The sequence below is a fragment of the Anabas testudineus genome, chromosome 5, assembly GCF_900324465.2.
Source record: "Anabas testudineus chromosome 5, fAnaTes1.2, whole genome shotgun sequence".
Lineage (NCBI taxonomy): Eukaryota > Metazoa > Chordata > Actinopteri > Anabantiformes > Anabantidae > Anabas > Anabas testudineus.
This window is the reverse complement of record NC_046614.1, coordinates 25,402,452-25,428,079: the sequence shown is the minus strand read 5'-3', so window position 1 is coordinate 25,428,079 and position 25,628 is coordinate 25,402,452. Positions and strand designations below refer to the sequence as shown.

At 41.6% G+C, this 25,628-nt stretch overlaps 1 protein-coding gene across 1 annotated transcript in view; it reads left to right on the top strand.

Moving 5' to 3' along the window:
* The window catches only part of pcbp4 (poly(rC) binding protein 4), a 40,754-nt gene extending 15,793 nt beyond the window's left edge, over nucleotides 1-24,961 (top strand). Inside the window, exons 5-13 of the mRNA XM_026348867.1 lie at nucleotides 432-563; nucleotides 1,376-1,504; nucleotides 3,453-3,527; nucleotides 7,436-7,507; nucleotides 14,484-14,525; nucleotides 14,650-14,728; nucleotides 16,568-16,623; nucleotides 21,345-21,514; nucleotides 24,474-24,961. Coding sequence (XP_026204652.1) covers nucleotides 432-563; nucleotides 1,376-1,504; nucleotides 3,453-3,527; nucleotides 7,436-7,507; nucleotides 14,484-14,525; nucleotides 14,650-14,728; nucleotides 16,568-16,623; nucleotides 21,345-21,514; nucleotides 24,474-24,906 — 1,188 coding nt within the window. The 3' untranslated portion in view covers nucleotides 24,907-24,961. The remainder of the gene's footprint in view (nucleotides 1-431; nucleotides 564-1,375; nucleotides 1,505-3,452; nucleotides 3,528-7,435; nucleotides 7,508-14,483; nucleotides 14,526-14,649; nucleotides 14,729-16,567; nucleotides 16,624-21,344; nucleotides 21,515-24,473) is intronic.
* Nucleotides 24,962-25,628: the final 667 nt, after the last annotated feature.

The following is a 25,628-nucleotide window of genomic DNA, read 5'->3' as shown; positions in this document are numbered from 1 at the left end:
TAGAAAATAACCCACGGACCAACAAAATCTCAATTTCCTCATCAGACAAGATCAAATATGGACGTATTTCTACATTTGTTCTCTTTAAAACAAATCCATCTTTTTAACACAAACAATATTTATGATGAGTTGAAATAATGACTGGGATCTTGTCAGGAAAGATGAGAACAACAAATCACAGTCCGGATTAAACTAAAATTCTCCTGCTTGCATTAATTATTAGTAAACAGGAGAATTTCTGTTTAATCTGAACTGTGATTTGTTTGCTACAACTCCAACAGCACAAACTTGCCTGGGTGTTAATACCTCTGCTCACAAACTGCAGATGTTTTCTATTAAAGGGGTAAAATGTGGCACAGACATTTCTACAGATACACCTAGGCTAATATCCACACTTTGAAGAGCATAAATTCCATCTGTTTCTCTCTCAGGACCTGACAGCCTTGGTAGCCAACGGCACCGTGACCAGCAAGCCTCCGGTCACCCTGCGGTTGGTGATCCCCGCCAGCCAGTGCGGCTCCCTTATTGGCAAAGGCGGCTCTAAGATCAAGGAGATCAGAGAGGTGAGGGTTTGGTGAACTGTTTGCAGCAGAAGGAATCCAATTTTACATGACGTGTCACAGTCCATACAGAGACAAACAACTGTTGAACCAAACAAACCAACCAAATGTGATTTAATAATTTGATCATATACTCATGACTGTGATGCCAGTTCAAAGGTCAACAGCTCAGAATCATGATTTGGTATAAAAACAGTATCAGAAGATGAGATTCAGTGCTCTGTGAGACTCTGTGGGTAAAAAGTTCTATTTAACTTTCTCACTGTAAAACTGTAAAGAATTTGAGGATTTTATCTACAGTTCATATCATTGAAAGATTCTGAATTATACAGTCAACAAAACTACAACGCGTGTTTCTCTATTCAGTTCAATTTCATTTATAAAGCACCAGAAGTGGTCTCAAGGCACTTTATAGTTTATCTTTGTAAGGTTTAAGACCTTACAAGTATAACTGAAGAACAGCATTATATAGAAAACCCAACAGGAGACAGTGGAGAGGAAAAATTCCCTTTAGAGGAACAAACCTCCAGCAGAACCAGGATCAGGGTGGGTGGCCATCTGCCTCGACCGGTTGGGGAGAGAGGAAAGAGAAGAGAGAAAAGAACAGCAGGCAGCAGAGACACTGGACAGGTTGGTGGAACCAGTAACTGGACTGTGGAGATCTACAGCTCCAAGGAGGAGGATACCTGCAGAGGAGAACAGAGAGAGGGAGACAGAGAGGAGGAAACACAACTACAGGACGTGACTGTGTGTGTTTCAGCAGCTATACAGTCACTTCTGTGTGTGTGTGTGTGTGTGTGTGTGTGTGTGTGCAGACGACAGGTGCGCAGGTACAGGTGGCAGGTGACCTCCTCCCTAACTCCACAGAGAGAGAAGTGACGATATCAGGGAACCAGGACGCCATCATCCAGTGTGTGAAACACATCTGCACTGTAATCCTAGAGGTGGGTGTACACGAGGGAGACGGGGGGGGGGAAACGTGAGTCTGACGAACGTCTTCATCTGTTCTGTGGAAATGATGAGTTTGTATAAGACAAATGTCCTGGAAATTCTGAAATGGTTTAATTGGTCGCGTGAAAATGACAAAATGAAAATCTGACAAACAGCCAACTTCATGAAGACATTTCAGTGTCAAAGAAACCTGCTTTAGTCTTTAGTCAGGAATCAGGGGACGTCTTTCATGTTTTAGTAGCTTTAATACACTGAACAATCATTTTCTGTTTGTGGCCTCATTTTTATTCTTAGTAATTAGTCCACAAGGATTTAACGGAGTTTTCCAGAAACTTGGTGAAATAAATGTGAATTTCCCAGTTTTCATTCCTCACTCGTGCGTTTTCTTATGACGACACCCAGCGACAAACAAAAGGCTGCAGCTTGGTGCTAATTTAACACAGAGCTGCAGAGGTGATTCTTTTAAAAATCTAACATTTCCTGAGCTCTGTGATGATGATTTCCACCTGTCTGCTCTCAATTAACATCACATTGGAAGTGTTTTTCTGAGATACCATCCACCTTCCCAATAATCTTCTAAATGGAAACACTGAAATCTATAATTTATTCTTGTATTATAATTAATCACAGGCAGCAGTCATTAAGATGAGCTACGACTTGGAGATTAGAAGCAGAAACAGTGAAATCAAAGGCTCCGGCAGCTCATTGGTATTCCAAGTACCTCAGTCTGGAAGAGAAAAAGAGGAGTGATGGAGAGAATAGAACTAAAACTGCTGACCTCAGCTGAAGTCATTCACTTTCAAGTGCTGGTGCAATCAAAGAGTTTACTCTGCTGACCTGAAGTACCAGCCCTCCATTCACTTTCTGTTTCATCTTAAATAAGAAATCGTTTGATCTACTTTTGCCCTACAATAGCCTGTTGTCTCCCTGCCCACCACCCAGTGCATGCTGGGTAAGATTCACTCCGACCAGGATAAATTAACAAAACACTGTGAGATCCTGTTTTCTAGATCTACTGCAAATCGAACAACTTGTTAGAGCCGCACAGGCAACGTAGCCACAACCAGAGCCCCCGTTTTCTATTAAAATGAGGATTAAACGTCATCTCTCTCCCACGTTATCGAGTGGTTTAACGCAGTCCTGACACCTGTTGATGCGTTTTAGGGACTAAAAGGGGGCGCTTGATTTGATGCAGTTGATCTCCCTGGTAATGCAGTAAGACCCAGTAAGTCTAAACTCCATCTTAAAATCTGTTCTTAGCTCTGAGTCCTCAGGAGAAGGAGGGAAGCCTGAAATATCCTCCAGAAATTCAGTTTTTAACAAAGCAAACTGCAAAATGGCTTTTACAAATGCTGCACAGTATTCCCCCGAAGTACAGCTCATTTCTTTATTTTTATTTTTACCATAAGAATATGTAGAATAAATACAATAAACCCATTTCCAAGGTGAATAAATTAGAACTGCAGGTCAAAATAAACGTCATCAGCTAAAACAATTAGTGTTTTAGACGCAGCTCCAGCTGCACAGCCTCTTCTAAATGAGGGCGACTCTTATAAAATCATCTGTCTACATACAGAAAGCCTGTGATGTCACTCTGATGACACATGTTGTTTACTGGAGAAAATACATGATGTCATGATGTCTACTGTAGGAGAGATAGGACAAGATAAGACAACCACAAATATAACAAGCAGGACTTATTTCCTGCTGCAGATAATAATAACACCTCTTGTCTTGTGAACAGAGGTCATTCAGATGAAGGCAAGACTAAAAAAAAAACAATGCATCAGTCTTCAAATCTATAAATATGCACACAATGTAATATGACCTAATAATTAATTAAAACCACTTCTTCAGCACTGCTGTGCAGATCAGTTGTGCTGAGTTCCTCTGAGCAGCACCAGTCCTTCCTCACTTTGATTTCCCCCTGTGTGTCTACAGTCTCCGCCAAAGGGAGCGACTATTCCGTACCGACCCAGCCCGGCCCAGGGAGCCGTGCTGCTGACAGGAAACCAGGTAAGAGGATGGAGGAAGGCTAATTTAAGAGCCTTCCAGGAACTCGTGTGGCATCAGAGCATAATGTAAAATACCTGTAAGTGGTCACAAGATGACTGCTAAGAGAGTGATTTATTAATTAGAGAAAGGAGAGAGATGGAGATAAACAAAGGGAGAAAGGACGGATGACAGAAGGAAGCTTGTTGGAGGAGGAACTGGGTGGTTGGAGTAAAGGAATGAAGAAATGAACGAGTCGATACCTCATTTATTGTCAGAAATTTAGCTTTATTTGTGATTTGAAATGATAAAGTGTCCAGTTGGTTGCTTTGCCTTTGATTTTCTCACACACACACACACACACACACACACTTGTTAAACATCTATTTGAAAGGTCATGCATTGTGAACAGCAGCTCCTGTCACCAACCACCCAACAGGATACAAATGAGGCCTTTTCATGTTTATTCATTACAAATCCAGACTATTCATCAGCATGAATATGCAGCATTAGTCCTATCTTCTAGATGGAAGTATTTACACAAAGGGGATAATTGATTCTCCGTGGGCTTATCATGGTGTCGTTTGGACTGAAAGGCATTTTAATAATCATCTAGGGCCAAGTACCTTTTATATATGCTGTGCAGTATGAACGTGTCGTCCAGAGCCGCAGAAGAATAACAAGCATCACACTTTAAATTCACACTTGATGTTTTGTTTGTAGGAGACAATCGTTGTTGGTTTTTTATCTTTTCATTAGAGCTGAGGTGATGTTGCCATGGAAACGCTCAGTCAGGACTCTCCCAGCTTAAGGTGCCTGATGAACTGGTTTCGTCTGAATCCTGCATGTCAAACCCATCCTCTCCTACACGTCTGTCAGCTGTGTCATACGATAAAGCTGAAACATGAACTCTTCTCACCTGTTCTGCTGAGACAACACGTCGAGCCGCCGCTGTTTCCCAGTGTAATCACGTTATTGCCCGTTTCTGTTGATTACGATGTCTCCTGTGGTTGTTAAGAGCTGAAGCTGATTATACCAGGAACTGATTCTAATTGATCACCATATGGAACTTATTTAGACAATTAGATCAGGTGATTCAAGTAATATAAGTTAGACTGGAAAAGAAAACTGAGATTAGATTTATTTACTTCAGTTTACAACCAAATGCTGCTGCAAACATTTACTACAAGCAGAAGTACCCCCCTTTTTTAAATTTAAAGTAAAAGGAGTTTTTAGTTTTCACTAAGATGAAATGATGAATTTCATGTTGATGAATTTGATGTTGTTACTTTCAGTGTTTGTCGACTGCAGATCTGTTCTCCAGCCTAAAATATACAGCAATTAACTAGAAAGTAAGGATAATAAAAAAAGATCTTTTACTGACAGACTTAAATAAAAACAGTCTAAAGTTGAGGTTGATATGAACAATGTTTAAATATTTTTAAATAGTGCATTAAATACCAATTTAAAATTGTACTCTAGCACTGTACTGGAGTAAATGTACTAAACTACCATCCCTGGTTTTGCCTCTAATCCAAAAGGCTTCTTCAGTTCTAAGTGGAGACGACAACATGATTTTGAACAGTATCTTAATGACACACAGACATTTAACAAATGTTGTTATGCTAACTTGCTAAATTAAAATAAGTAGTATGATGGAAGTTAAACAGCTACATCAGCATGTTATCATGAACTTGGTAACATCCTTACAGAGCTCCACTGCACAATCACAGAGCTGCTGCGTTTGTTTGTGCACTTTAATTAAAACTATTGTGAGTCATTATCAGCTTCTGAATCAATTCAATTCAATTCAATTCATTTTTTTTTTGTATAGCACCAATTTACAACAGAAGTTATCTCAAGGCACTTTACAGTGTTTAAGGTTTAAGACCTTACAGAAAATATTTATACAAAAAATTATAGAGAAAACCCAACAATCCCATTTGAGCAAGCTTCTCAAGCTTCCGAATCAACTAAGGAAAATAATTTTTAAAAATAATATTAAGTGTATGTGTATACAATATACTTCGTTTATATTTCGCAGATCAATGATTTCAGTTTGTGTAAAAATGATCTTTGTTTTTTTTTGTGACCCCTCTCCACCACACTTCCACACTTCCACACTTCCATTCGTCTTTGATCTTTAAAGTTCTGTGAGACCATTAATTCGGAGCTGAATTGACACTGACCTGATTTCGTCCCAATTAGCTCAAATCCAAAGTAAAAGCTCAGTTTTCCCTGTGGGTTTTTCAGAGTACCTTGAGTTCTGAAAAGTTTTCATGGACAGAAAATCTGATGCTTAATTTGTTGAAGGAGCCGCGCTGTGTGCATTCAGCCTCAGCGGTGCATTGATGCTGAGTGGTATGCAGGTTGTCATTCGGTCAGTTTGAGCTATGCATGATTTTCCCTGAGAGAACGGGCCAACTGAGATCTGTCTGTACTCGGTCACACATCACTGAACTGTAACAGTGACTGTTTGGAGATTGATTCGCCTGTGGTTCCTTGTCTGTCTATATAGTTGTCTGAGGCGTTGAGGTGTTTGTGGATGAACACAGTCAGACTCTGAGTCGACACTTTAGTCAACAGTGGTAAAAGTGTCACCACCACCAACATCAGAGCTTAAAAGTTTTCCTCGTGTCTCATCTGAAAAGTAAAATCAGTATTAAACTAAAGATTCAGTAAAACAAGCTCATGTCCATGGTTCATCACAAAGTTTCTGGCTGGTGTGTGTTCAGATCTACTGTATACAATGAAAAGCTTGTTAGTTTCCTGAGAGTCCTGATCAAGGCCGACATTAAATCAGCATTTATCATCTTACAGGAAGAGTAAGAGGTGTCATATCCTGAAAGGATTTAGGGAGCAGGATCGACTCCACTTCCCAAAAAGGCCATTTTGCATGAGGTTCACGTTCAGGGCTAAATACACCCTAAACTATTTGTTTAACGTGGTCACGTTTGGTGCCATTCATAAAGTTTGTAAATGACAACAGTGATCAGTAAACTACAACCCTGTTGATCATGTGGGCAAAGAGTTCAATAACTTTATACATTTCTCAATGTAAAATTGCAAATAATACAGGGATTTCATCATCTACGAGTCATAATATCATTAAATGATTGACATGTTTTACCAACACCAACAAATGCAAAGTCAAAGTTCAAACTCGACCATGCAGAAACAAAGCTGCCTCCTCTGGGTCTGAGCCCAAGTGGAAAAATAAAAACTTGTTGTGATTCGGCACTATGTAAATCATCAACTGAATAGAAAATCCAGCATCTGCTGTGGTTTGGGGGGTGTTCCACTCAGCCCGTGTAACTTGGCACCGCCTTTAGTGCTGCACTAACTATATGCAGGTTTGGAGCAACATATGCTGCCGTCCAGATGACGTCTCTCTCACAGAGGGCCTTTCTTATTTCACTGCCACACTGAACTAAACTGACCTGCCTGCAGTCCACATCTGTTGCCTCACATTTGACGCAGTGTCACAGCTTTTTCTGGAAGCTACCTGAACTATTCCTGGTCCTAAGATGGCCGCTGTATCCCTGCGACTGTGATAAGGTCTCAGCTATTTGGATTCTCACTCATTGCTGCACAACACCCGCCTCTGTCATCACACTGTGTGAATATTTCCCCTCAGGGATCAATAAACTATTTTTTCTCTTCTACTTCATCTTCATATAAATGAAAACTAAATGAACGTCTTACCTTTTTTGTTTTTTTTATTTTTGTGTTGATTTCTGCTTCCTCTCACTTCTGAGTTAAAAAATTCCAACTGACTAAAACGTTGTTAACAGAGGTGGACAGGTTAGAGATCTTGATATTTAAGTTTTAAAACAGCTGTCTAGTTCAATTCCTGAGCACCTGCTGCATGTTGCCGTTTCCATTCACTGGTTTGTGTTGACTGTGCTTGTGTCTCTCTGTGCTGGCTGAAGGTGTTCGAGGCGTCAGACTTTGGCTCTCATCCCCTATTCTCAATGGCACAGGGAGGAGTGGACCTGCAGCAAGTGAGTATGGCCGCCTGGGGGCAAGGGGCAAGGGTCAAAGGTCACTTTAACACCACAACCATTTAAAAATCTGCCAACCAGCTGCATTGGCCCAGGCTAACAACATATACAGAACCATTTGAAATATTGTAAATCAAAGCTCCTCCAACTTTATTCCTCCTAGAACGTTAAAGCTCACTCTCTGTTTCAAGATCTTGGTGACTGGACTAAAACACTGTAACTTCATCAATAGGCAAATGAGTAGATCTTGAGCTAACTTCAAGTGAACTCAAATGCAGGGAAACAACCACCTCCCTGGAGCCAGGTACAGAGCCAAAGGAGCCGAGTACAATCACTCCACTACCGCCTGCATCCAGGAACGATGCTGCACAGAGAGACCGACAAAGTGGTCAAGGGTTCCAGATTTACAGCTCCACACAGAGAGGCTGGATGAAGGATCATTCTCACACTAACCGAGGCTGAGTAACGATGAAGGCCATGAAGCAAAGTACGAAAACACAGAGATAAAAGGAGAAAGGTGACAAATGGAGATCGACTTGACAGAAAAATAGAGCGGAGGAAGACGAGAGGCAAAGATGAAGGTGAGGGAGAGAGAAGGAGGAAAACAATGGTGAAGCAGAGATCGTTGAAGATTTCCTTCTCACTCACATCAGTTTTATTCTGTCTGCCGACTTCAAAGTCAACCAGCACACACCGAGTACCGCAACCATCCTACAGGAAACGCATCCTTTATGGATTACTACACCTTTTTCATGTGGTGTCTGGATTAAAGGAGTCTGAAGTGGAGATTCATGTCTACTTGTAATAGTGGCCGTACATAGTATGGAACTGAATTGAAGCGATAGAGGGACAAACAAGCACAGGCGAGTAGTGGGAGTAGTAGTACAAGACAACACGTCAGTATGTTGGACTGTATGAAGCTGATCCAGAGTTTAGGAATACAGCTTTACTACTGCAGCTTCTCCAGGACGGCGCCACAAACACTAAAGAAAATATCTAAATATGACACGTGAAAGGTCGACGGAGCTGAATTCTGTGGTCCCTCCTCTCAACACCCTGCACTTTATTATGTTCATTTACAGATTTTGAAAGCAGCTTAAGAATAAAAAGCCCAATAGCAGCTGCTGACTCACTCTCTATGGCAGTAAACGCAGCACAGGCTTTATGATAACTGTGCTGTATTCAAAGCCTAACAAGATATTCAGCGTCGATGACTAGTACGATAAACTGCAGGGCTGGCGTTTTAACAGAAAACAACATCAGGACATTAGTCACTTAGTCAGTTTGTATCCTGTTATGTGGCCTCGAGCTGCTTTGACCAAACAAATACGAACAAGCTGAAATTCCTGGTACATGACTTTGGGAACTGAACAGCAGATTTCATGCCAATGTTTCCTGGCAAAGGTGACGTGATCATTTTATCTACAATTCAGACTCGGAGTAAAATAAACTTCTGTGTAGTGTTCGAACATCTGATATCCGGACTTCCTAGATCGTATTTAAGTTCGTACCATACCTGGAGCAACAAACTCCCACTAGCAGAGCCCCTTACAAGGAGCTTAAACGTTGTTCACGTGTCGAAGCTGCACCAGTTGTTTGTAGGAGTTGGACTGTGCAGCTCCTCTGTAAAGTAGCCATGCATGTGCATTCACTATGCGTTCAATGCATTGATCATGTTGTGGTCTGATTTCTGGATCTTCAGTTTGTGGTTTTTACAGTTTTTCCAGATGCACCTGCACCATACGGCTGATTTTTGCCATTAATCTCTCCAGGTTTTGCTAGAGCTGTTTTAGGACAGTGTGATGAATTGTGTGGCTGCTGGCAGTACATCACAGTGTAGGTCAGGTCAGGTTCATGCAGCCATATTAAATCTTTACTGGGACATTTTCTCAGTGGAAAATTATTTTTCTTACAAAACTTAAAATGTGATCAGTACTTGTACTTGTGAAATGTTAAAATTTCTGGGACATCATGAGAATTTGTCAAAAAGAACATTTCTGCATTTTTTAGTTCTGAGCACTTTCAATTTAATTTATGGAGGCAGATGTAATGAAACTCATTGTTAACCTTCTAGATTTCCCCCCAGTGAACGGATTACTCTGCAGATACTGCTGCACATACAGCACCACTCCAGCTTTCATGTGAAGGGCAGAGTGTTAGGATTACACCATCCGTAACTGAATGGTCGAGGCCAGTTTCTAACAGCTACTGTGTCACTTTATGAGCAAAGTGTCCTTCAACAGTCAACTCACAATCGTTACTTACACATTTATTTCATGTCAGTTGAGAATCAGACTGCAGGCTAAATTCCTCATGCATTTAAATACTCTCCATCTCTACCTGCCTTTGACATCTCAGAGTCATCAACATGACTCTTTCCAAAAAAAAAATATTCTTGGTCCCCTTGCTGACATTTTGTTCCTCTTGTCATTCAGCCTTTGTCTCTGAAAATCACAGTAAGACGATTTGTCACTGACACAGAAACTATTATTAGTGCCATAACAGCAAAGCTAAACTGGGAAGGCATGTGATTGACAGCATGGAGAAGCAGGACACTTCATTATAGCGGTGGAGGACTGCAGTAACGGAGGGAGTGAATTAGTCATTGACTGAATGTTTGTTTGACTTATAAAACCTGACAGGCTGATTGACTACTGTGTTACACTGGAAGTTATAAGAAGACTGGAAAATAGAACGTACAACGTCTGTTTGAAGGCACTGAAGTGTGGTTTGTAGCCGACAGACAAGTAAAACCACTTTAATGTTATGTTCTGTGGAGGAGATCAAGGTTACGGTTTAATGACAGAAATGTCATTAAGTGCTGAGACGGGATGTGAACCCAGTAGGGTAGAGTTGAAGGGAATCAATCATTTGATCCTACAACCACTGCTAAAAGAGAGAAGCACCCAGAGTTAGACTGATAAAACATAGATGCTCCTAGTTGTAAAACTACACTTCCCATGATTTGAGGGAAGTAAAGACGGAACGTAGAGTTCCTGTGGAGTCAGTGTGGTGATAATTCCTGTTGCTGCTCTAATTAGTGTGGATGTGATGAATGTGACATTTTGTCATTTGATAGACATTGTATTGTATTCCAGTAACTAAAGCACTAATAATAACATATTGCATGTCTCATTTAGACCCAGTTCAGAAATGTACTGAGTTGTATTTACTACAACCAGCAGATGAAGGATTTACTGACTCACTAATTAAGAAGCAGAACCTTAAAGTGTGAAACTCAACAACACACTGACTGATCTGCAGAGAAACTCATCACACATACAAACATTAAATGATGTAGAGTTTTATGCATTTACATGGACAGAGTTGACTAAATCAAGATTAATGTGTTAGGATGGACAACGCAGACAGACAGAATTAATTAGCTGAAAGACAGAAAAGGACAGACATGTAGGAGAGAGGGCAGCTTTACTCACGTCACGGTGACAGCTCTGCATGCCTGAGAGCCAGCTTTAGCTACAGTAAAGTGTGTGTGTGTGTGTGTCCTGTTTTTCATGCACAGGGTCCTGGGGGTGTGTAGAAACTGATAATGGAGAGGAGGAGTGACTGGTAGAGACTGAGGGATAATGGGAGAGACGAGGCTCTTCAGTGGTGTCAGATCTGTCTCAGGGAAGTCGTCAGTCACCTCCAGCAGCTGGTTCCGGAAAATAAAGAGGAGATGTGGTGCACATGTAAACAGTGTTTTAGTTCCAAATTGTTGCTGTGTGAGTTGACAGATTGCTGTTTGCAGATGCATTTGACACTTGAGTAGAAACAGTTTGAGCTGCTCTGCCTTGATATTCTGCCTGGTTCTGAGGCTGGAGTCCATCTAAAGTGAACTGTGATCGTCAAACTTTGACCGCAACACTGCTCGTCCAACGATGCAGTTTAGAAGGCAGATGGAGTTTAATATGTTTACTCCCAGATTCAAGCAGGGATTGAACAGGTCCTACGAACTGCTGAAACCTAATGTGACCCTGCTACAGCAAAGGTCTTTTCTCAGGGTTAATATGAAAACATCTTGTTAGGCTTGAGAAAACATCCACGTCATGGTGAAACGGAGCCAGGATTGAACGGCGGTCTTTGGTGTTATGTTGCCTTCGTGTGGTGTCAGGAGAACGGGAATAACATTCTTTATTCTGACTTGGCAGCGTTCAGGCATTATTCCATGCTGCTTAGCCCTCGTGCCAACCTGTAATCACACCAGGAACAGACTAAATTAGCTTCTTCTCTCTTCAGATACAAACACAGTATTTCTCCTACAAATTGGACCTAACTGATTGGATGTTATTTGGATGCAGCTGCCAACACTGGTGCTTTTGCAGCCATTCTATAGTCTTACCAGGTGTCACACATTCCTGTCGTGTCAGACTTATAATTATGAGCTGGAGGTTGGTGTGTTTTCCCCAATCGGCTGCTGCTAATTAATGTGTCAATGATATGATGTCGATGCAGAATTAAAGTCTGATGTTTGGTTGACCCCCACACTGAACCGCCTCCCTCCTGGTGTCTTTTGTTCCTGGCTGGTAGAGGGCTTTGTCACTTGAGGATAGACTAGACTTCATCTTGTTTTCAATCTCTGCATTCGGAGTCAGGTGAAACCTAATGGATGTAACATCCTATTGTACAGTAGTGAGCTACTATGTAAACATAAAACCAGGTCGCAGGCTACCAAGCTGAAGGTAGAGGAAAGAGGAGAAAGACCAGCTTGTGAAATAATGTCGGTAAAATGGATGAATCTAGGAGAATATTGACAGTAAGAGTGAAGGGAGTGAACGGTGGCAGACGTTAAGTAGGTTTGAGTGACAGATTAAGAGTAATGACATGTTTGACACAGAAACACGGACAGAAGATTTCTCCTGTTGGACTGTACCAGTGTTTTTAATGCTTCAAGATTTTTACAAGACAATTCACAAATTCATTTCACGTGTTCCTCACCATCTCCAATCCATACTATAATAAGAAGCTGATGAATATTTATTAGCATGCCATTAGTAATTAATATACGTATAAATAACAACTGCGTTTTCAAAGGCTCATTAGGGAGTTTGATGTTTGTCTTTCACAGAACAGACAGACTACATTTATTAGAACAAGAACCAATCAGCTGCAATGTGTCATAATCAAAAAGGCGTGTCAGACCCTGACTTAGCAGAGAAACCCCGTCAGGAGGGAGCGTGACAAAAGACAAACATCCACAATCTACTGTAGTTAAATCTGGGTAAAGATCTAATTGCAGAGCAGCTTTAATGTAAATATGGACCAACCTACAGAACTACTTACCAAGGTTGTAGAACATGTACAAAGATTATGATGGCAAATGTTTAATTAGCAAAGAACCATTTACATAGTCGAGCATAAGTAAACACAGCAAATTAAACTGTATACAGTTTGACTCAGCTGCATGTAATTATACATTTTACAGTCTATTACAGTGATGTCTGCATTGTGCAGGTTTCCATTGATGCAGAGACGTTTAAATGGCCCATGTGGGCTGCAGTCACCTCTCCAGCTTTATGTCTTATGTTTAAATTTATTCCAAATGTATTTCTGTGGTGTCACATTCTTGGGCAATGCATTAAATATATGTGCACATTTCTCCGAGAGCAGAACTGCACTATAATTTAAAATAAATAAGATATAACAGCCTGTGCTGCAGTTAGGATATCCATCATGACGGTTAAAGTTGTGTTTAAAATAAACGCTTCAGTCAGTGACGAGCAAAGTGTGATTTATTATTGCCTGACAGAATTATCACCTTTACAAAGCTGCGTTTTGCTTAGTATAAAAAAGTGTAAGATGGTAGAGACGGCGTGTGTTCTCATCTGCATCCTGCACAGCACATTATTGTGGAAATGATATTAAAACAGTATCTTCTACTGTGAATCAGAGACTGTTTGTGTTAACAGCAGGTCTCAGAGGTCTTAAAGGTTCATAAAACGTGTTTTTAAATTCTAGCTACTTTTCTATTAAATCATTTGACTGATGCAGTAAATAAACTAATGACAAAGTCAGTGAACTAATATGAAAAGTGCCAGAGCTGCTATATCTCTGTATTTGTACTGATGTTTTTCTATCAGGTTCATATTTACCCTTGTGTAAAAATTTACTGGCTCATCTTCAAATCAAGGAGGCCGAGCTCACCCAGGTCCAGTTTCCTCTTTTCTGAGAACAGCCTGTTCTCCTCTCTCCCGAGTTAGCAGCAGGAGTCAAAAGTTCACAGGCAGTGGCAATGCAGTCTGCGTCAAGGATGACAACTCTGAAATCTGTTATATAAGGTGTGGTGAACCTCAGGGAGACGAGTCTTTTGCATGCATGCACCATCTTTGTCCCCGTCCCCGCACAGACGGCGTCTCTTCCTCAGCCCCTCTCTGCCTGTCTTATGCATCGCCTGTGGAAATGCTGCTTCTCTTTGAAGTTCAGTTTGGGATTTGAAAAGATGTAAGAAACTCTTTAGCTCGTGATCTTGGAGAGATAAACACACACGCTCCAACAAGGCGATAAAGGGACGAGTCACAGGAGAAATGAGCGCGTCGTCTTACAGCAGTGTTTTTAGGAAACATTAATCCTGATGATGAAGTTACAGGAAATAATGCTGCTCGGAGATCGAATGTGAAGACGAAGTGTACAGAAGTGGATTCTTAGCTCATACAGGAATTTGTCTTTTCAACTGTTGCATGGTCTTTTTTTTTAAACTGTCTTTTAAATCAAACTGTGACGCTGAGACCTTGTTTTACCGACAGTCACATCCTGTATCTATATTAAAAATCAGGATGTAAGTACAGCACACGCAGGAGTGTGGGATTGGGTTGGTCATCTAGATGAACATGCAAACACTTTTATAGCCTCTTCTCTTATCTCCAAAACATTTAGATAAATGTAAATGAGGTTGGGTCCAAATATACACCCACCCAGAAACGCCTCATGTAAATGCATGGATCCCTTCTAGACGTATTTGTCTCTGTTTCTGTTTCAGACATATGCAGTACAGAGCCACTACGGCATTCCACATTCAGAGGTAAAAATATCCCTTTTACCATTTCCATCATATTTTCTGTGAGAAACAGGACGAACTCTTATATCAGATGAGTCATTTGGCTTTTTGTCGTTCACTGTTTTAATCCCTCTTCTCTTTCTCTCAGTTAGCAAAGCTCCACCAGTTGTCACTGCAGCAACAGGGTCTGGCACCAATCAGCCAATCAGCTACACAAGTGTTACCAGGTATGTGCACACACACACGTGCACACACACACACACACACACACACACACACACACACACAAATCCTCATTTCTGTTTTAGAAAAAAACATTACCTCAAGTTTCATCATTCACGTTGTCAGAAACACACAACGTGTGTAAAACACTGCTGTCGCTCCTGTCGGCCGCGTGAGCCTCTCATTCTGTAAGAACCGTCTGATGTGCTTAATAAGATAATGGTTTTTAATCATTATATTTGGGTTCTGCATCAACATCCCTGTGTGTTCGCTTTACTTCTCAGCATCCATCTGGGTTTACATGCTGACAGTAGAACAGCTCTCTTTAATTAAACTGAGGATTTTTGGCTACATGCTGATCTGAAGGAACGACTCTGAAGGAACGACAATTGGCTAAAAGCTGAAAATCAAAGGTGCCACCATGCATACCAATGGTTTTCTTTTTATGTGCATCAGTGAAACAAGGGTTACTGTACATATCAAACATGCAGCCACAAGTCAGAACTGTTGTTTTAAGAATTAAGTAGAAGCTTCGCAGAGGTCAGAGGTCAGAGATAAAGCAGCAGCCCTGGAGCTGAGTCGGCTTCCGCAATAACAAAAGTTATGGAATTAAAAGAAGAAAAAACTTTAAGCTGAATAAAAAGGAAACAGCTCATATGGTTGGATGAGTTCCTCCTGTAACACGGCAGTTCTCCTGTGTTGTACCTCCAAGATTTATCCACTGGATTCTCACAGCTGCTCGGTGCAGGTAACCACATGTCAGAGTTACAGCAGCTCTGCAGGATGTTATCCTACGCCGGACATTATAATAAACATGACAACAAGTTTAGATCAAAATCTACACAATTAACTTCAGAGGTCAGGGATCAGGGACTCTGACACCTGAGTTTTATCATCCAGCATCCACCCGACCTCCATATAGGGTCACTTTTTATACAACATAATTACTGCTACTACTACTAGGTCATCCAATTATTACTAATCAGTGAAAAGCACCGTCTGGGCTTTTCCCTTCTGAAGAATAATCATGTGTGATAACAACTGATACCAGATATTTAATGGAGTGAAGACAGTCAAAACCTGCTCAAAAAAATAGTTTAAAATAAACTGTTAAAAGAGCCAGAAATTATTTAAAGTGAATCTATTACACTGAATTAATCTGTTCATGACTTAACAAATACTGATGTGTAAATGTAGAACATGTTAAATATGAGGAGTTCACATTCAGCAGTCGACTGCTCCCACGCTTAGAAAAACACGTTGACGTCGTCGTGTAATTCTTCAAATAAATGTTCAGCACACGCACGAGAGAGCGAAAGAAGAGCAAATTATCATGTGGGGATATGGACGGCTGATTATCCAATTATGTTCCAGGTACAAAACTCATCAGTCGTGGTCATGCTAACACACACACACACAGTATTAGAGATGCTGTCGGTTTAGCTGCCTGTGGAGAGGAGTGAAGGGGAGGAAAAGAAAAGAAGGGGCCATAAAAGACAGGAACAAAGGAAATGAGAGAAACAGGAAGTCATAAAGAAAGAAAAGGAATTTGATGAGCAAAGGAAAGGAGTGAAGGAAAGAAGGGAGAAAAGAGAGGAAACAGAGGAAGGGAAGAAAGGGAGGAAGGAAGGAAACAAGAAATAAAAGGGGAGGAAGGAAGGAAGGGAGGAAGTAAAGGGAAAGAGGAAACAAAGCTACTTTAAAAAGAGTGATGGGTTTTATTCTGGGGACGACTCTACTTCATTTTCTTCCCTCTGTTGCTCTTTTCTGACCGTGACCTTTGACACCACCTCTGTTTTCATATCAGCAAAACTCTTTAACACTTTACTGTCTGTGTCTCCAAGGAGCCGTGGACACCAGTTCCCAAACCACATCTCAGGAGCTCCTCATTCCAAATGATGTAAGTACTTGAATATTAATAAGTGTTTTTACTGACACGAAAGTAAGCAGTGAAAAAAGTCATGACAAATATAGGACAGTGAATGTGACACAGAAGAGAAGGAGTAGTCCGACCAGACAAAACTCTGGAGCTCGTACTTTTCACATGGACGTACCAGAAAACTGTCAAAACAGCACTTACTACTTTTTCCTTAAAACACAGATAACCTACACTCTGTACTGTCCCTGAACGCAGCACAAGAGCAGCGGCAGCAGTTTTACTTCCTGTGTAAATCGTGTGCATGAAGCTCAGTGATAGGTCGAGGTACAACAAGTAACATCAGGGTCCTGGGAAATCTTATAGAATGATGAGGCGTCGCTCCACCAGGAGACTTAGACGCTGTGGACACGTGTCACGGTCTCAGTCCTGGTTTTAAACCGCTGGACCCAGATGGGATCGCGACAGGTTTGGTTCAGGGCTCTGAGGATATTTTGTGTTGAATGGGAAAATGTGAGAGGAGAACACGACAGCAGTTAACACTGTGAGGATGCTACACCCACTCCCACCGCTCTGCTTCATTTGACTCTTTCACTCCTCCAACACTTTACCTCTCACCATCCATCACCGAGTGTTTGTCTGTCACAGCTTCTGTCTGACAGAGTTAAATACAGCAGCTCTGACTGCAGGACCACACACACACAAACACACACACACGTTTAACAGGTAGTGGCGACCACCAGACACGTGTTGCTGTTACTACATCTGCTCACAGGAAACATTAGCACCTCATTAAAAATGATGCTGATGAGCATCTGTTACATTTCTTAATAGTAGACGCTTAATGAGAGACTAACATCAAATCCTGATCACGGGGAGGTGTGACGTGACCCATGTGACCACACCTCTGCCTTATTCTTCTTTTCTATTAGCATCGAGGTAGAAATGAGGCAGGTATAGATGGACTGAATTAGACCCAGCCCAGGACTGAGTCTGACACAGGTTCAAGTGTCAGCTCGGATAAAGTGACGTCACCACAAGAGAAAAGGATAAAAAGCAGGAAATCATTAGAAATAAAGGTCAAAGATGAGAAGATCTGTTGAACTGAGATCACTACAAACACAGGTAAATGTAGGAGATGCAGTAAATTATACAAACGTGATGTGTGTGACATTTAAAGGTGCTTCGCCACTTTCAGCAGACTTTGACCATTTCTCCCCGTTAATATTTCCTCCAACTCGTTCTTTATATTTAGTAAAAGAGGAGGACGAGGTCACGTTGTCACCACAAACCCTGACAAGATAATCAACACCTCTGCAAGTGCAGGTAGAAATTAGCGTCCGTTCAAGCCCTCAGAGCTTCCAGGTTTGTCGTGATGTGGTTTTAGGATGTGCAGTATCCACACGCAGAGAACACACACGTGCACTTATCGCTGAGAGAATAAAGAGGAAAAGCAGAGACAGAGAGCAGCTTAAGAGCCTGTGTGTGTGTAAATGTGCGATATGTTTGTGTGAGTCACTGAGCAGGGTCGAGAGCAGCTTAATAACATCCTATAGCTCACAGTTAGTGGTTTAACAACAACCCTGTCCGACTCTCTCTGTCTCACACACTCACACACACTCAATAAACCTTTCTAAATTACAAGGGCAGCAGGGAATCACCCAAAAATAGCCATCGCCCCATCCCTTTCCTCGTCTCCTCTTCAGCTTCAAGCTGATTTTACCCAACAGCACTTACAAAGCCCTGCTCAGAGGGGGACACACAGCACAGTGCAGCGACCTGCAGAAACCTCACATCTCCAGAGCACTCGACTGAGTAGAACGTGTGTTTACATGCACTTCAGTAACCTGGTTAGTCGGATTCCTTAAACAGGGCACCTGGTTTCTGGAACCAGAGCAGTGGATTAGAGAAACCTGATTTGGTGGATTTCTCTGCCATATTTAATGTGTAACCAGGGTTCTAATCAGCTTCCTGGACGTCTGCATGAGCCAAACAGAAGTTCAAAGGTCGCCTGGGTGGAAACAATATTAAGCACTGAGGCTCAAAACGACGGCTCCATCTTTGTTTGGAAGAAGATGACGTCAGGCTTTCCAGCTGTGGGCTGCCCCAGAATAACGTGTTTCCACTTTCAGGTAGTGGGGGCAGAGAAACGAGATCACTCTGTAACCTGATTACTGAAGTGCACATAAACACACTGAGCGAAGCCACTGGGACTCGAGTGAAGTCACAATTTAACATTTAACAAGTCGATTTAGCCCAAAATGATAAAACCCATCATCCTAAAAGAGAAGAGGGTTAATTCTACTAATCTGGTCTCTAAATATGTTGTTAGGAACACATACTGCTTTATACAGCGAGCTCTGATTCACCATCCATGTATATAATTCCCTGCAGACTTGTATTAAACCAGATCACCATCTTTCTCCAACCTTAACTGAACTATTTACAGTTTAATAACGCCGTCGTCCCTGCAGGCGGATATTGTTCTGAAAGATCTGACAGAAAACACGTTATATAGATGAACATTTTTCAGTTTCAGCTTTTTATTAATCGACATCATTTCCTCATTGTGTTAACAGAATACGTGATTCAGGCTGCGTCATGTTTTCCTCCAAATGCATTTGTTGTTGCATCTAAATGTAAATGAGTCAGACAAGCAAGAGATAACTAAAGAGAACAGAAACAGGCTCTGTCCAAAAGAAAAGGGAGATAACCTTAAAACAGATTCACATGTTGTATATTTACTCTAATTATGTACAGTTTTTAGTATTTGATGAGTGAAACCTTTCGTTTCAGTCCAAACTTTGAAGTCTGACAGCGACGGTTTGATTCAATGAGGCTGTTTGTACGATCGAACTGCGGCTGAAGGTGGATTTCACACAAATTTATCTGACCTGGCTGTTGTCAGCTGGCACTTTGTCTCTGTCTGACAGTGCACACACGTGCACACACACGTGCACACACACGTGCACGCACACGTGCACACACATACTCTATATTATCAGGGCCCTTTCCACAAATAACCCACCGCAGCACAGTGCAGGTGTCCATCAGAGCCGTGTAAGTGGTGCAGAGATTTGGAGAGAAACGTAAAGATTTTAGGAAACTTGTGTTTTTCTGTTAACATAAAGATCATTTAACAGAACATAACCCAACAAGTGATGACGTTTTTCCACTAAAATATCTGCTCTTGATGTTTTTATGGTTGTGTTTAGACTCACATCTCTTAAGATTAAGGTCAGAGAACGTTTGTTGTCCAATCACCAGCTTCCTCTAACGTTACCCTAATACTTTTACAGTTTGGTTGTGTTGACACATTATTTATAGGGAACGTGAGCGCTCACTGAATAATTATTACATCTGAACCCAGTTTAATTCCTGTGTTGCACAAAACTAACTTTAACTGTCTTAAGCGGCATTAATTTGCTATGAATTGTGGATAATGTCAGACTTTTTTCTTCTCGTATAAATAACTTTTGTTTACCTCAGATTATTAAAAATCAGTTTATCTTGATCAAGAAAATATGTTTGCACATTGAAAATGAGCAATAATTTTAAGTCTAAAATTCAAGTTATTGGTCTGAATTTAATCAGCAGCCTCGAGTTGTATTAAATAGTTTCCTAATTTTCTTTACAAGTAAACAAATAATTAAGTGTAAATGTAAAGGTTATTTAACACTTTGTTCCTCAGTGTGAGAAATTTCAGGCTAATGAGCCGTAACAAGGGTTAATTAGCTGTTTGTACACTGAACCTTCATTATGATCAGTAAATTATTCCTGATTTTTTAGTGGATTACATTTACACACTCTGAGACTTCACTCCTCAGTATTTCTTCTGCCACTAACTTTCAGAGCACAGTAAGAGAGAAGTGGCTGTTTTATGTTGCAGTGTCATTAAAATGTATTGTTTTGTCAGAGAAAACTGAAGCCAGATCTCGTTTGATCCAATCCTCAGATTTCCTCACTGTTATTTTCAATCTTTCTGTTTTGTTACGATCGAGTTTCAGGCCGACAGGAAAAATACATTAGCAAATCAGTTTTTTAATGCGGTTCAGCTCCAAATGCAACCTTGGCACCCAGGAGACGCGGTTCAGCCTAATGTCAGCCTGCCAAGCAGTGTTTGCCTTTTAGAAATAAAAAACGTAATGAGACATATTTATGGTCTGAACTGACACCAAGATAAGCCGGGAGCTGTCTGCCTATTGTTACTGTGACGCATCCTGCATGACAAAAGCCTCAATGCGGCCAGTACAGCAGTCACACAGCAAGTTCACGGAAGATGAGTCAGAGACCATCACCTGTTGCTGTTTCATACTGTAGGACCAGAAAACATGAAAGGCAGGGATAGATGGAGGGATGGATGGAGGGGTGGAGGGATGGGTGGAGAGGCTAGGGATAGAAACAGATGGCAGAAGGCACCAGACCATCTTACATCAGACCTCAACTCAAAATCAGACGCTGTGGAATGAACTTTAGAGACGTTCACACCAAACGTCACGACGCTGTGTCCACATGCACCTTTGTCTCAGTTCTCTTGCACTGGATTTGGATTCCTCACAGACGTGTGCTGCAGCTTATGAAGAGCTAATTATAAATGAGGTGGATTGAAGGGAACACAAACAGAACATGACGTCCTGTGGTGTCTCATTTCAAATGTAGCTTCGTTTACGGAAAACAAAACCTAAAAACAAATTCAACCTTTCAAACTCTCTATAATGATAATCTCTGTCTGATCCTCCTCACAGCTGATTGGCTCAATCATCGGACGGCAGGGCTCCAAGATTAATGAGATCCGACAGGTATCGGGGGCTCAGATCAAGATCGGCAGTCAGATCGACAGCACCAGTGACCGTCACGTCACCATCACCGGCACGCCGATAGCCATCAACCTGGCTCAGTACCTAATCACTTCATGGTAAGCACCAGACTGAAGGGAAGAATCAGCTGCTGCTGTTCTGCAGAAAGGGCCACAACAAAACTCCAATCACTGCTGTAGAGAGTTTTCCTTCTGAAGACGAGTCTGAGAATCATTTTTCCGTAAACGTCATTTATTGCTCAGGAGTAGAAATTGTGCTCGTATGTTTCCTTTGAGCTCTGGTGAATTATTTTATTAACACTTCCAAATAAGAGATAGAAGTGCAGCCACAGATCAACAACTCCGTCCAGTTCAATCATTTTATCCACTGAACTCAGAAAAGTGGACAAAACCTGTAGGAGCGTCTGAGTCGGGACCTGCTTCAGTGCACTCCTTTAACTTTTATCAATCAAACCAAATTTTGTCTTTACAACTGGATATTTTAGCAGGGAACATTTTACTATATATTAATGTGTTTTTTCCTACAAAGGGTTTAGTTGCATAAAAAATAGATGCAAAACTAGATGCATGTGAAAAAGCTTAGCTGCCACAGTTACACATAAATATGCAGAGTCAATACTTCTGTCGGCTTCACCACTGTTTGGACTAGAAAAAAAAAAACACAAGCAGGAAGTGATGCGAGCTGTAACCAACGATCCCATGTGAAGGAGGTGTCAGACTCCTCTGGCCTCTTCGATGGTCACTTCCGTTCCATGTATTTGAAACACAGGATCAGTGCTGTGTTATATTGTCCTTAAGGAAAAACAGTTTCTGCGAGACTTCTGCACGGACACAAGCTGTGAGCGGAGCAGTGGTCACTAACCTGAGAGGGTGGACAGGACCTAGGACAGGGGAACTTAGTGTAGGAGTCCAAAACAGATTTACACATCGCTGGACGTCAGCTGATGCGACATTTAGACTGAAACCTGTTTCACAACCAGCCAGGATCCAAACACACGTTCACCTCGAGCTTTTAACCTCTGACTATGTGTAACACGGACTCGTACTGTACAAACGGTACAGTGCACACAGAAAACATCAATTCTCATATCACAACCTACAAAAAGTTCAGTGTTAAATCACTGCTACAGCTACTGACATGTTATTATTTTATTATTTATAAAGGTTTTTAAGTAGAAGCTGACAAAACCCATGTTTGTCTGAAGTTATATTTAATATGAATTTCTAGTTTAGAGTTGAACATTTAACTAAACACCTTTAAATATTTGTAGCAAAGAGCTTTTTTGTGGAGCACCATCACAGCACAGTGCATGCATCATGAAGTACATCTGCAGGAACATAACAATGATTATGTTTTCAAATGAAATGAAGCTCTGCATCTAGAGCCATTTAATCAGGCTGTGAATGTGAGACACATGGTGCACAAACTGTCAGGCAGCTTTAATACAAGTTAGCACGACCATGAATATGCAAATTCATCATTGAACTCGGGGTGAAACTGATATTTCACTTACCACCACTTGTCCTGCTACAGATACAGACAGCAGGGAGAATAGGTTGGGCACCACACACCCCACCGGGTCAGACTCATTCCATTTGAAATGTCAGGTCAGGGAAGGTGAGAATCACAGTGAAGCATCCATAACAAATCCACTCTTTCCCATTCTGTTTTAAATCAGTCAGTACAGATATGACTGGCTGTCAAAATGTTGTTGGGCTGCACATCAACTGCTGAATTCACACTAGAAACTGAAGGAAGTGAAAAGGTACGACTGTGGTGGAAGGCCAAGTAGTAACATTCACTAAAGTACTGTGCAAACTGGGAGCTCGTTGTATTTCACCTGTACTATTTACTAATGCAGTACATTCATCTGATCTTTGAGCACCAAAATCTAATCAGTTCATCCTCTGTCCAGACAAACCTGTAGATATAGATCATATAGATCATGTAGATCATGTAGATCATGTAGTTCATGTAGATCATGTAGTTCATGTAGATCATGTAGTTCATGTAGATCATTTGGTTCATGTAGATCATATAGATCATGTAGATATAGATCATATAGATCATGTAGATCATGTAGATCATGTAGATCATATAGATCATGTAGATATAGATCATGTAGATCATGTAGATCATATAGATCATGTAGATCATGTAGATCATATAGATCATGTAGATCCTGTCCTTCACTGACTGAAGTTCGTGGAATCCATTCTTCCATCTTCTGTGCAGCGTTTCCTGGGTCACTGGCTGCCATCTTCATGCTTCACCAATATCAAAGGTTGCAGCTTTTGATTGTATTAAATAAAAAGTAAGGGTTCATTACCATCTGTAGAAAGGTTCATTGTGCTGCAGGATTTATGGAGGTTAGATTAGGACGGACGGATAAACATGCAACATGCTACATTTAAGTTACACATTAAGAGGATCTTAGAGACAGAGGAAGTTCTAAAGGGTTCACAAACTTTCAAACACCATCTATTACTCCCTTTGGTTAGGATCTACCAGACTCTGCCGCAGTGGGGGGGTCTTTCTAAACATCAGTAAAGTAAAATACATTGAACTCCTGGACCAACCGGGGTTTTTGGTGCTTCAGTTTTTCTGCTTCTTTTCCTGTTTTTGAACCAGTTTCCTCTCTGACAAAACTTCCATCCTAATATATCTATAATGGTTTTGTTCCCTCCTCCCTAAGCCCCCTCCCAAGCCATCACCCCAACTTATACAGCACACCCCCCATCCGTACAGCGAACTCCCTACAATAATCTGTTGCAACCTCCAGCAAAACACACCTGTCTTATGATTTGAGTTTTGTCAAGTTTGTGTTTCTTCATTTTTACTCTCCAGAAAATCCTCTTTGGTTTTAGTTTGGGTTTGATTTTCTTTTTGGTTTTTACTCTTGATTTCTTTAACATGTCTTTTATTTAACCCTCTAACCCTTCTCCATCCAAAACTCCCTGTCCCTTACCCCTCTCCTCCCTTCCCTCCACCCTTCGTCCCCTCCCTTCCCTCCACCTCCCCTCCCAAACTGTTCCTCCCATCCTTCCCCTCCTCCAGTTTAGAGACCGCCAAATCCACCGCCCAGTCCTCCTCCATGCCGTCTCCCGTTGACCTGACCATGAGCTTCACCCAGCCCGCCCCCCCTGCCTCCGCCTCGTCCTCCTCTTCCTCCCCCCTGGCAGCGATGGGCGCCGCACTGCCCCACGCTCCCATCCTGGGCGCTCCCTATGCCCTCCCCTTGTCCAGCCTCCTGGGAGTGAAATCCATCCCATACCTGGCACTCTCCACCCCTCCTGCCTCAGCAGCAGCAGCAGCGGCGGCCGCGGCAGCCATCGGGGCGCCCGTGCTGCCGGGGACGGTGCCAACAGCAGCAGCAGGCGTCCCGGTTCCAGCTCATGCAGCGGCAGCCCTGGCGTCCTACACAGCCAAGATCTCATCCTCGGCCAACGGGATGAAGAAGCCGGAGAGACAGAAGTTTGCTCCGTACTAGTGAAGAATGAAAGGATGAATTTACATCACTGAGGTAGATTCTGAGCTGGTTTTCACATGGAAAGGGCAGTTTTATTTATTTTTATTTTTATTTTTATTTTTATTTTTATTTTTATTTTTATTTTTATTTTTATTTTTATTTTTATTTTTATTTTTACTCACCTTCCCGTCACCACTCCTCATTAATCTCCACTCTTTTTCTCACTTCTTTTTCCTCCTTCCATTTTCCTCATCGCTCATAAAGTGGGATAACTGGAATATGTACAGTTACAGATGGGACTGTTGAGACCTCACAGGTTGGGTTCTCCCATTTTGCCTGAGGTAGAGAGTTTCTGCGGCCCTGTTGACTACCTTAATCCTGTGTGCTGGTCACGAACCACAGCAAGAGCCTTTCGCCTGCAGCTCTTTTCAGGTCCTCACTGTAGTATTTCAATCTGATCCTCTGACCAAATAACACAGAATGTCTCCATCTCTGCCAGAATAGACCGGTATTGTAGGTTTTTAGCAGGCTAGCACTGCTGCAAACAAAACACACAGTTCTTCACAATAAAAGCTTATAATGTGAAGTTTGCACTGGGGTAACTGGGGGCCGCCAATCAGTCCAATCAGATATATCACATCAACACATGTCAGCCAATAAACAGCACAAGCTGGAAGAGACAGTCCAAACCACGACATGCCAAAGTCCTGAAAAAACGATGCTGATGTTTCTTACAAATCTGA